This window comes from Lygodium microphyllum, chromosome 4 (genome assembly GCF_053477565.2).
Source record: "Lygodium microphyllum isolate KBCC chromosome 4, Lygodium_microphyllum_v1.1.10, whole genome shotgun sequence".
In the NCBI taxonomy this organism is placed as follows: domain Eukaryota; kingdom Viridiplantae; phylum Streptophyta; class Polypodiopsida; order Schizaeales; family Lygodiaceae; genus Lygodium; species Lygodium microphyllum.
Genome location: NC_141138.1, coordinates 115,285,258 through 115,298,478, shown reverse-complemented (window position 1 = coordinate 115,298,478; position 13,221 = coordinate 115,285,258). Strand labels below are relative to the sequence as shown.

Sequence of the window (13,221 nt, the reverse complement as noted above, 5' to 3'; positions counted from 1 at the left end):
AGCCTCTGGCCAAAGCTAACTCCCTCACTTTTATGGACAAACTATCAAAGAAAGTCTCTATTCTCACCTAGAACACAAGACAAATCTATTGCAAAGAAAGACAACTAGAGGTGGTATCTTTGATCAAACGATGCAAATCGGATTTGTCTAGATTTCATGAAACTAAGTTAGGTCCATAGACATCCTTAGAAATTGCTATAGATGGATATTGCTTCTTTAGAAATGCCATGACATGTGGGAAGGGTGATGTTTTGTTAGCTATAAAGAGTATCTTAGTGCATCATTACTCCTTAAGGACGAGGATGGCTCCATGTTAGGAATTAGGATTGGAGTGAGTGGGGAATCCTCGTATTACATCACTATTTATGCTCCCAATGTTTCTTACATGCAAGAGAAAAAGTGGTTGTGGCTTAGATTTCAATCCATAAGTGAAGCAACCATCTTTTTTGGTGACTAGAGCATGACTTCCAACATGAATGATCGATCACATGGCTCAAGTTACATGATTTGTTTGAAAAAAGCATGGGATCCATCATTGAGCATTTTCGATTGGTCGATGTAAGAATCTCACCTAATGTTGCATGTAAACGTCTTATATGACACAACAAGCATCTCAACTCAACATGGCGAGGACCCAAATTGGACAAGTTCTACCTTAATCAAGAAGCACATTGGATATCCCCAAATCTAAAGTGTCATGTACTATCGAATGTCCTCTTGTGTGTCCATGTCCCTGTGATGATGTCATGCATGTTGATATGCAATAGACAAATAATTAAAGGGCCACCTCCCTTCATGCTAGACACAAGTTTTCTTAGGCACAATAATTACTTAGTTGGCCTTATGAAGGAAATCAACAATAGATTTGGCAGCTAATTGAAAGTCCTTCATGAAAGTATCACATTATTAAGCAAACAATATGGAAGAAATCAAGCTAAGTTAGGGTGAAAACTGCCTGATTAACTTCAAAAATGTAGAACTATCTTGATGCTCTTCTACTCATGCCTAGTGATGGTACATTGATTCATCTCCTACCAAGCATTGAAGATTTTATCAGGAATTGGCAACACCATAGAACTGCAATTATTCATGTATAATTGAGGTTTGAACATTCAATAACGAAGGAGGCACCTTTACAATGTATCTTGCCTCTTGTAGAATTGAGCAAAAGGAGGTGCTGGTGATGATTGAAGATGGAGAAGGGAGGGTAATCACAAAAGAAGACAAAATCTTATGTCTTCCATAATCATCTCCCTGCCATTATTAGTAAGCAATTTGATGGTGGTTTTGAATACTATTCTTGAGTGTAGTCCTTATGGAATGCATGGAAGAGAGGGTTGACGCTAACATGGCCTTGCGTTTAAGATGTCCTTTCTCTAAAGAGGAACTTTACTAAGCAGCCAAACCCATGGGCCTTGAAGAAAGGTAAGGCTCTTGGACCATATGGGTTTCCCATCGAACTTTCATGTATTTGAATGGGATGTCTATGCCATGGATCTATCGTCTACTAACTCAGTTTCAAGCTACTGGCTCCAAGCTTATTCCAAAGGGTGCATGGAAGATAGTCCCAATCACTAAGGTGCCCTCCTACAATGTTGAATGTCCCATATAAATTAAGTGCTAAGACCATGGCTATTAGGGTTAATGCATTATTGCCAAGCTAGTGCATAGGAGGCAATATGGATTTGTGTTGAGCAAGAACATTCATGATGGTGAATATTATCTTTGAGATTTATTATGCACCAACCAACAAGCAAGATTATGTCCTTATCAACATGGATCTAGAAAAGGAGTATGAATAGTCTATTTCAAGTTCATAATTTTAATCTTGGAAAACTGTAGGCTAGGTCAAAAGTTCTACAAAATGATTGATACCTTATTCTCTATTGCTTCATAGTATATTTCTATCAATGGGTAGTTTCTTGAAAATTTTGAATTGATGTATTATGCAAGGTTTCTTAATTACTCCACTATCGTTTGCTCTAGTCATTCACATTACCATGTAATGTGGATGCCACCACGAGGGGTGCAATCAAACCACTTGTTCTCCCATATGATCTATATTTTTGCAATCAAATGTTTGCAAATGATAATTCTAATGTTGTTAAAGCAAAACCTAAGTTTGTCATGAATGTGGTACAAACTATCTAGATCTATGATAAGCAAGCTCAAAATCAAGTTGTTACACCTATGTTGTACCGAAAATCCTCACTAGGGTCTCAACATTTGGTTTTAATGCAATAGACAAAGGAAAAGTCATTACGAATTTCGTCATGAATGTGGTACAAACTATCTAGATCTAAGATAAGCAAGCCCAAAATCCAACTATTATACCTATGTTGTACCCAAAAGTCCTCACTAGGGTCTTGACACTTGGTTTTAATGAAGTAGACAAAGGAAAAGTCATTTCAAATTTAAACTTTTTGAATTATGTTGGCATACATATGAAGTAATGTTTTGATTGGTTTTTTTAAAAAATGTCTCGTAAGATTAGGAAGCGGATGGGAATGGCTCTAGGTCTTGCTAGCAAATTGGTTACTTTTTAGACAATTCTCTTGCCTCTTATCAAGTCAAAGGAGTTTTGGCTGCCCACAACAAGGAGGTTTTCGTTTTATCACAAAAAATATGCCCGATAAAAGAGGCTCTAAAACTAATACAACCACCAAAGCAAGATGCGCCAAAATTCCATACAACTACATCTACATGTCGCAAATATCGACAATCACATCATTTACCTCCCTTAATTGCTTAGTCCAATTTTTACCAAGATATAAGGTATCACGGCTACATCTACTTATCAAATATGGACAATCACATCATTTACCTCCCCTAATTGCTTAGTCCAATTGTTACCAAGAGATAAGGTATCAGCAGAACAAGATAAATCAATAACTACAACAATCTATTGTCCATGAGAAAGATATAATATAGTTTGTAGACCAATAAAACTACAATAACACGTACACTTAGCACATGGAAGACATGTATAATTATAAAGGATATCTTATCCACAAAAGTTTAAATAGATGGAACAAAACACCAAAGCCCTAAATAGATGGAACAAAACACCAAAGCCCCGCAACAAAACACCAAAGCCCTAAATAGATGGAACAAAACACCAAAGCCCCGCTGCCAAGTCTTAAACACCTACCTCAGTGGTGGAGTCAACATCCACCTTATATATTCCATCGGCGTACACCAACCCAAAACAACATGCAAGAGCTAGCACCAAAGAGGCAACAAAAATTTTTGTACACCATAACATGCAAGGGGAATCAAAGGTACACATAGGGTATACTACAAACATCAACGGCCAATAGGACAACCCAAGAAAGACATTCAAAGATCTCATATATCTAGTAGATAAGGCAAGGTGCTTAGATCTAGCAAGCAATGATTCTTACATACACATTTGACCTGATGTAGTAGGTACTGCTTTTTAAAGAGAAGCATTTTGATCCATAAGTAAAATGCTCTAATCTACTTATTAGTTGCCTTTTAACATTAGTTACATCTACTAACATCAAAAATCGTGTCAGAACAAAGCAACTAAAAGATGTACCTGCACGTGCTCCAGTCTACTTATTAGTTGCCTTTTGCATTAGTTGCAACTCCTAATTTCAAATTTTGTGTCACAACAAAGCAATCAGAAAAAGCATCAACAGAGAAATGTATTCCTATTTTATTGAATATTATAAAATGCAAATTACTCGGCTTGGAGCATCGTAATTACACATATTGACTGCACATCTTACCAGTTGGAATTTAGGAGAGAACAGCTTAATGCTGATATATAGAGAATTCCTATCTGTTTCTTAAAACCTAGCTGTTAACTAAAGAACTATTCCAAATTTGTCACATATCGCAACTGTGTGCTTGTGCAGCCACATGAATTGTAATAAGATCTAAGCCACAACGCAGTCTAGACTGTTATCCAAGATCCTATTTGATAGCTCCCAAGGACTGTATGATATCCGCTAAAAACTGTGGTTTAAAGTAGAGTGAATTGTATGAATTTGAAAAATATCTTGAAATTTTATAAAAGGTAGTTTAAAACCTTGACTTTATAAAGTTTCCTAGGACTGAATGGTATTCACTAAAAACTGAGGTTTAATGTAAAATGAATTGTATGAATTTGAAAAGTACCTTTAAATTTCATTAAAAAAGGTTTAAAGCCTTGAGCTCTACAAAGTTTTTAGTTATAAAAACAGTAGATATATATAATTTAAAGATAACTCTAAAATTGGGCTAAAGTCTGTCACAAGAGAACGGCAAGCTATAAGCCTACAATGTGCAATTGATCAGTACGGAGAGATGCCCAGCAAGTCCACTGTCAACAATGATCAGAAAAACTCAGTGATTATAAAAAAATGGGGGCACATTATGATTCAAGACACAAGCACAAATTGTTGGTTTCCTCAAAGATTGTGATGAGCTTATTAGCTCTAAAGCTTGTGATATTTTGCTAGATCAGGCACCTCAGTCCACTTACCATGCTTCACATTACATGGTTACGCCATTCTGTTAAACATCTAATTCCTGTATCAGATTAGAGCTTGGGAGTTTCCAGATGAGAAAGATTCCCAGAAATTGGTTGAAAGCAGAAAACATATTTCAACCCTGCATAATACTGAGCTGCATTGTGATTGATACTTGTACAGGGTACTAGAACCTCCTGTCACAGACAACTTTTGAACTTTACTGCTACCACTGACTACATACCTTGGGCTGGGGCAATACAGTACTGCAAACCCTCTTTGAAAAATAGCTGACTAAATCATTTTGCAGAAAAGGGTGCCATGAAGACTTGTATATGTTTCACTTTGCAGAGCAGCCAATGAGTGGCCTCAGGGCTGAGTTGGGTGTTTGTCACCTTCCAAAGCTCATCATATGAGGGTACAGAGCATCACTGCCATGTAGCATAATTTACAGAATAAATAGATCCTCTCCTTTCAATCCTAGGCCACATTGGCATTATTGCAAATCTTCAACTTTGTCTAGGGAAGAACTGCCCTCAACAGAAGCTTTTGAAGCATCTCCATTGTGCACAGAGGTTTGAAGGGAATGGAACACTTTAACGTGACAGAGCTGACCTCCTGATTCATCAGCAAATGACAGTCTCCGTTGTTGCATTCTCTGGAAAGACCATCATTGAGGTGAAATCTTCTCACTAAAAACTCAGCCAAACTTTGCCTCACAAATTACAGCAGAGGCAAATCAAACCACATTTGCAGTTCAGCTACAGCAAGCTCAGAAAAATAATCCACTATATTTCTGAATCTTAGCAAGTGGTTATCTTTATGCAACACTATGTAAAGATGATATACAAAACATCAGGCCTATTTAGCAATTGTATGGCAATGACTCAACAAAGAAACCAGCAAAGACTCCACAATCAAGAGCATACTTTGCCCACCCCTTGTTATCTGACCAATTAAAGGAACAACTTGATCACATCTTTGCCTTGGTTAAGACCAACTAAGACTGAGTTGAATCGAGAGTGATTGGGAATGAATGACACAAATTATCATCTATACAGAATTGTGAGAGTAAAATATACATAGAAAGCTATCCAGCAAATTCAAATGTCTCAATGCAAGAAGGAGCTTACCATAATTTTACAGTAACGATTGCAATCACGAGCCATTCTGACCAGCCACTTTTTTGCCATCTCTTCCATCTCAAAAGCACTGTTTGTAGCCATTTTCACCTGCAAATAAAATATAAGTTCTAGTAACTTCTATTCACATGAACAGATGAAGTGAATATGTTATATTCATCACAAAATTCAGCAATATCACTTCTAACCTGATCCATACTAAGAGAAGAGCGTGGACTGTGGAACTTAGAAGAGCTTTGAATGACCTTATCTTCCACAATATTTCGCATTGTTCTTAGCTCTTTCATCAGTTTCACAGCAAGCCCTTCAATGTCATGCATCTGCTGTTGAGAGAATTCTGATGCTCTCTCAGCACGGGACCGTACTGATTCACACTCCTCACATCTGCATGGACCCTGGCAAGCCTGTGAAGATGTTCTCAATATTCCTTTAGCAGGAATAGTGGGGGATGTTCCCCCAGGTGGAGTGCCATTGATAGACTTACTGCACTGCGGTGGAGGTGAAGGTGAACTGTTCAGTACAAGAGATAGCTTTGGAGGCCCGGGTAACTGCTGCTGAGACAAGGCTGTTGCCACTATAGTGTGATTGGCAGGAGGAGAAGGAGACTGTGAAGTAACCTTAAATGACCCAGTCTTCAGAAAAAATGGCTTAAGCCTGTTATGGGAGGGAGATCCAGCTGAGGCTTGATCTCCTGAGCCAACTCTTTTAGGTGGGCTGCAAGATTCACTAATCTGGTCAACGCCAAGAAGCTTTTTCCTATTAGACATATCAAGTCGCACATGATTAAGGCCACCAAGTCCACCGAAGAGCTTGTGGGAGCTAGCAAACCTTTTGAGCCCTGCAGAACAAAAGGGCCATCCAAAGCCCAGCCATCTATCAATATAGAACTTTGTTGACTTAATCTACAAAGTAGTCATTTCAAACATGTAAGATTAAGCAGCATTCACAGATGCATATGCAGTCCCAGAAACTTTCAGATAACTGTCTCTAACTAACAAGGTTGTCAAAAACTTACTCAAGTCTGATCATATGTCACCAAAAACTGCTGGTTTCACTGTCCGAAGCACACGATCGCACATAGCACATCCAAAGGAGCAAGCTAGAACCTTGCTGACAAGAGTGCAGCTGATTTTGAGTTACTCAAAAGTAGTGCAGCCCAGGATGTTTTAAACCTTTAAGGTTAAGCAGTGTTCACAGATGCATATGCAGCCCCAGACAAAATTTCAGGTAATTGTCTGGAACTAACAAGGTCCTCAAAAACTTACTGCAGTCTGATTATATGTCACCACAAACCGTTGGTTTCACTATCCTTAGCACAAGGTCATACACAGTGCATCCAAAGAAAAAGAAGCAAGATAGAACCTTGCTGACATGAGTGCAGCTGATTTTGAGTTGCTCAAAAGTAGTGCAGCCCAATCCTGATAGCGCATTAGCATCAATAGTGAAGGGAAGAAACATAACAAACATGAAGGACGGTACTACAAAAAAGATGCAGTCTGATGTCAACCGACTCAAAAGAGGTTACATCTAGCAAACACCCAGTCTAAGAATGCATGAGCCCAAAAAAAAAGGAGGAATCAAAAGAGACATGGGGGACAGCACAGCAAAACAGATGATTATAAGTATTAAAGATGATACTCAATTGTTAAGAGATTTGTGCAACATTCGCAGAGATAATGAAACAACTACCATAGAAAATGCTATCATGCTAACAAATTCTAGGTCATTCAATACCTCGGGAACTTGGTTGGCCTTCTAAGTCACTGAAACCCAATTCGCTATGTCTAGATGCCCACATTAATTTCTCCCTTGACAATGGAGAGATCACCTGCATATCATTGAGTGGTATCAGTAGCAGAAAGAAGCGTTGGGAAACTATCTTAAAAGTTAGGTGTAATGATAGGAGATTATTTAGAGCGCAAAACATCAAATCATACTTTTCGCTTGCATGGGAGCTTAGCTGGCTTCGACTCAGCCAAGCCCTGAACCTCTATAGTCCTAATCTTCTCCACAGTAGGCAGCTCAGATGACTCTTCTATGCTTGGACTCTGGACCTCATTCCTAACATCTGCAGCTTGCCCTGCATGCTCTGCTGCATATTCAGCCACAAGAGTACTGATGCCTCCTCTCGCATTCTGATCCAACAAGGAGTCACATTCCTGTCCACATTGGGGGAGCTTTTCAAATTGTTCCTTGGTGGTAATGTCCATTTTGAAAGACAGCATGTCTCCTGTGTCTTCAGAATTATCAAGTATAGGAGTAGCCATTGTGCCTGTGAACTCATCTGCTTTTTCCTCTACTACTTTTCTTCCATTAGGTGAATCATGCTCCACCCTGTGCTTCATGTGAGTGTCATCACAGGTCTGGTCAATGTTGACCTCAGAAACAAGCCCTGCATCCAGGGGCACAGAAACCGATCTGCTAGCGGGCAGCAACTTGCTGCAAGGTTTAAGAATCCATGAGCTCGTCATCACATCACAAGGAACAGACACTGGTTCATCATTCAGAATTGAGTCATCTGCAGGAAGGCCAGTTGTGTATGTGTATGCGTTGTCTGTTACATGGCCACACTCCTGATAATCTTCATTCGAGTCCAATATTTCTTTAGCAGTGGATAGCTCAGCAGCTTTTTCAGTGGTGTAACACTCAGCACCTTGATCTAGCTTATCCATATGCAAGTTTTCACCATCGTTGACCATAGAACCAGGCTCAGATTCTTTAATTTGCTGCGTAAAACTGCAAGAGAAACTGCTTTTTACATCAGTAGCAGGCAAGGATGCATGTTGTCTCTCAACCTCATGGTGGTCTTCAGAGTTGGTCTTCAACTTGATATCTTGGTTTCTTTTTGATTTTTTTTGGCGAGGTTGCTTGAGGCGCAATTGCCACATATGCAAAGTCAGCTCATCATCCTCAGTAAGACCATTATCCATTGGCAATTCCAACGACACAGATTCCAGACACCTGTCAATTCTTCTCTTCCTGGAGATCATTTCCTCCAGTCCATTCTCGGGTGGAAGGACAGTAACTTCCTGCAGTGAGCCATCTACCTTGTGGGAAGACGTGATGCCATCATTATCTATGCTATTAGACAAGTCCTCTGAATTGATGGAAGAGGACAAGTCAAGGCGGAGTTCCATGGCACAAATTTTAGCTTCTTGCTGCCCAGCACACTCTTGAGGCCCTCTATCTAATTTGCACGAGGATGGGATACTTTGGGCTTTCATAGACCTTTTCAGAGTTTTTCTAACGGAAAGTCGCATTTCCTGTAATGTCATTTGATCATCATCGTTAATACCATCCACAGATTCATTACACCTAGATTGTTGGGCAGATTTGACATCTACAACGTCACGCCTTAAAGGTTGGGTGCATTCAGTTTCCTGGTGTGGAACTTGAGACTGCATCAAGATATCTTCCAATGACCTTAATCGAGAGCTCTTCTTGTCTGCTGTGCTTGAAGATTTAATGACCCTGGATCCAGACAGCTTATTTATGAACCACTCTCCATTGTCAGAGCCGTACTTGAGACTATCATTTGTTGAGACACGGGTCCTAACAACCACCTTGTTTCTGGAGGGGGTAGCACCTGCAGACAATAGAGAACAAGGCACCTGAGACCTTTGCTATGTAGTACTCATGACTTCAGCTGAAGACAGTAAAGCACATATACGCAGTTGAAGTGCCCGCTTCTAGACATGAATTTTTCTGAGGAGCATTGTACAAAGTGACAAAGGGATGAACAGAGGGTAGCATGTCTACGGGATTATGCTACAGAGCTGACAATTCTAACCACTCTTCTTCAAAATAGTCCCCTGCAATGTAAACGATATGATCATCCAGCCAAGGTGCAGACAACAGTGCACAGCTTTGTTGATTCCATGAGAGGCCCTGTGACCACCCGCAAAAAACCTCTCAATTCTCACAAATAACGTAGCACATAGAGCAAAGCTTTCTTGGACCCATGAGGGGCTCTGTGTCCATGTTGCTCGAGGTGCGAAAAACCTCTCAATTCTCACAAGTATCATAACAAATGCCATGATCATATGCCATAAGAGTACAATCATTTAAAACGAAAGTACGACCACACCATGAAGACGGCCTGTAAGAAAGACATACCGAGCTCCTTGGTGTCATCCTCCTCATAACAGGCATGCGGGAGGCCGGAGCCGGAGCCGGAGCCGCTGCCCATTTTCGCGATGGAGATATGTGAAAAGCTCCAGAAGGACTGTGCAACGGAGAGAGGGGGGGAGCCCTAGGAGAAGGGACGGGCCTCTTCTTGAAACTGTACTACGCAGGATGGATGGCAATACTCCTCGTCCCAGGCCTGTCCATTAGAAGAAGAGGAGGAGGAGGAGGAGGAGGAGGAGAAGAAGAAGAAGAAGAATGCCCCAGGAGATGGAATGTGATGAGAGAAGAGAAGAGAAGAGATGTTGTGGAGGGAAATGGAGTGACTGTTGGCGGGAAGGCCAAAATGTCCGGCAATTTTCCTCAATTACAATTTACATCTATTTTAAAAGATTTTTCTACCCTTTCTCATTTACTCTCAAACGTGCAGATTTTTTAGTCTCTGTTCACACCGGACGCATCAAGGACAAAGAGTGTCTCTGGGGTAGAAAGGCCAATAAATTCCTTGTGCCACCTATGGAGAGGTGCAGCATTCTTCCTCCATGGAATCTCAGAGGCCAATTTCTTGCACTCAATTGAAGCACGGAAAACCCCTTGATATCGCCCAAAAAAAAAAATTCGTAAAGTTCTATGCATCCGTGTGAGCAAACAAAGCAAAAATAGGTGAATGTGTTGTGCAGAAAAAGGCTTCTATAGCTTGATAGAGAGGGATGTTGAAAATTTCATAAGGAGGGTCCAAAAGAATAACCAGTAGCCAATCAAAGGTCTTCTTTTGTACCATGCTAATCACGAACCCATCTAGCCATGTCCATTATCAACCTCACAATGACCTTAAATAAACATTCCTTGGGTCCCTCTCACTTTTTTATAGGCCCTCGTACCCTAAGGGCAATATACAGTTTAGGTCTACCTTAACCTCCAATTTATTCCCCTTGTATTCGAGGAGATAGAGCAGTGCCTCAATAGGAGCCTGCAAAAGGGGGGGTGGGGAGAGAGAGAGAGAGAGAGAGAGGGAGTGAGGGAGGGAGAGAGAGAGATCCAAGCGATTATTCAAATGCTTTTAAAAAGCTTTTATCTAAAATTTTATTCTAAAAAGCTCACCTTGGAAATTGTTCTTTGCTGGCCATGTAGGCTTTGTAGCTCACATGTTAAGTTTGGTTTGTGCTTAGTGAAATGCAAACATAAGAGATAATATAAATTGTTAATATGACTACGCATTCTATGTCTAGGCCACATAAGCACAGTATTATGGAAACAAACTACAATTCACACTCTAAGCGACACTTCCCAAGGCAAGAGTTTTTTGTTATAGAAACTACACACATAAGCATCATATTTCATTATTCCAACTATTGCAATAAAAGACACTATTTAAATTTGTCAAGAACTTGTGCATGTGTGCATTAATGTTTCATTATAAAACATAAAAGATATTTGGTACAACATACAATGGTTGATAAAGCATAAAGCATTGAAAGAGAAAACAAAACATAACTATTAAAACCTAAGGTTTTTTTAAAAACTATTAATAAACATCTATATAAAAACAACTAAACTATTAAAATAGATTATAAAGAAATGAAACTTCAAAAATAAACTACTAATAAACTAAAATACAAATAGGAGATAGAGAGTTTAAAACATGTAAATTAATAGCTACTTAGAAACATATTATTGAAAGACAAACTATATATAGTATAGAGAGAGAGAGAGAGAGAATAATTACAAAGCAATGAATAAACTATAGAGAGATAACATGAATTATTATGTTTGATAACAATAATATATGATATTATCAATATAAAAACTATTATACAAATAAAAATTTGATATAATAAGACTACAATATAACAATAGCACTATAATATTTGTTAATATTAGGTATATTAATAATTGCGCATTATATGTATACATACATTGCGTTATAAATTAATATAAGTTCATTAATAAGACATTTGGCATAATAATTTTGGATCAAGTATCATGTTTTTTGGGAAGAATGGCATGATATTCAAAAGTATTGCATTTTAATAATAAAGTATTAAGCACTACATATTATTATGTATTCAATAAAGTACTTTTGAATTGGAAATATCTATATTAAGTATTATTGTGTAATAGTTTAAAAACTTGTTCTTTAAAATATTGTGTATATTGACATGTATGCACAACAAATAGCATTACATATCAGTTATTATGTATGATGATTAATATTGCATATAAGATAATTAAGAAGGGAGGAGAGAGGAGAGAGAGATAGAGATAGAAAGAGAGGGTATGTGTGTGTGCACACACACATGTGGTGTGAGCTATACTTATATGGATGTTTATCGTTTGTAGTCACAACTAATGTAGCAATTAAAGTAATGCCTTATGGTCACTTCCATTGGATTTAATGTAACACCATTGACTTGAAACTTGAACGTGCATCAAGGTGACAAAACATTGAAGCCAGTGCAACATTCGATGGCCAAAGATTGAGGAGACCCTTTGGGGCATCCTATCTTCTAGCCTAATGCATGTTGTAGATATTGCACAAAATATGAGCAACAATGATAAGAGTAGGAATGTATAATGGTAATGATTCTTCTTATGTTGTATCCTCTTTGTTCACATACATCACCAAAAATTTGCAAAAATAGAGGTAATTTCAGTCTTTTTGTTTGGATGTGTGCACAAGTGCATGTCTACATGCATGTGTGCACACCATGTAGTGTGTGTGTGCGCGCACGCACGCATGCACACATATGCATGCATGTGTGCACCTATGTGCACATCATGTTGTGTGTGCATGTGCATGTGCAGGTCTGCATGCCTGTGTACACGTGTGCACACCATGTAGTAGGAGTGCTGCCCAAAGTCATACATTTGAGGTCTCAACAACAATCTTCTTCACTTCTCAACTTGCCAACACCATCCTTTCTTGAACATCAATGTTGGTACACTCCACTTTTATATCTTTGTGTGACATAGATTGTCACTTATCGATGAGCCATAGCTTGATCTATCGAGGTGGGTGTGCACACTTCAAATTGTCTTTTAATTGATTGCAAGAATTAGCAATAGTATCATGGATGGGAGTTGAATCCACATTATCTAAAGGCATGCACAAGATACTCATTTGAGATAAGGGAAATTAATGTGGCCTATCAAATGCAAGTTGTTCTTCAAAGAGAATTAAAATGATTAGTTGAGTATATTTGTAAGGATATTTAGTGTCTTAAAAGAAATGATTAAACAAGGAATAATGAGGTCCTTGTGATTTATTCATGAAAGCATCAATGACAATTTGCATATTAAAGGCACTAGTGAAATGTTTTTCATGAGAAACAGAAATGTATATGCGTCTTAAAGAAAAACATAAAACTAGAGCACTTATTATAATGTAAAAGAAGCAATGAGAATAGGGATTAACGGTAGCCTAAAAATACAAAGTGATATTCTCATCAAGAAGGCAAGGGTAGAATTTGTCTTAT

General features: G+C 38.6%; 1 protein-coding gene across 1 annotated transcript; it reads right to left on the bottom strand.

Annotated features, from left to right (window-relative positions):
• Nucleotides 1–4,340: 4,340 nt before the first annotated feature.
• On the bottom strand, nt 4,341–10,082 carry LOC148037498 (uncharacterized). Its single transcript, XM_087676450.1, has 6 exons — nt 9,737–10,082; nt 7,558–9,206; nt 7,355–7,448; nt 5,809–6,458; nt 5,612–5,710; nt 4,341–5,136 (listed from the first exon to the last, which is right to left on the bottom strand). Exons 1-6 carry the CDS (start codon nt 9,807–9,809, stop codon nt 4,975–4,977), a joined length of 2,727 nt encoding a protein of 908 aa, XP_087532576.1. The 5' UTR covers nt 9,810–10,082; the 3' UTR covers nt 4,341–4,974.
• Between the last annotated feature and the right edge of the window lie 3,139 nt (nt 10,083–13,221).

Coding starts and splice junctions, on each gene's coding strand:
- LOC148037498 (XM_087676450.1), bottom strand. CDS start 9,809: ATGGGCAGCGGCTCCGGCTCCGGCTCCGGCCTCCCGCATGCCTGTTAT. Junction 6,459..7,354: donor AGGCCAACCAAGTTCCCGAG/GTATTGAATGAC, acceptor TTTGTTCTGCAG/GGCTCAAAAGGTTTGCTAGC. Junction 5,137..5,611: donor ATCGTTACTGTAAAATTATG/GTAAGCTCCTTC, acceptor TGGTCTTTCCAG/AGAATGCAACAACGGAGACT.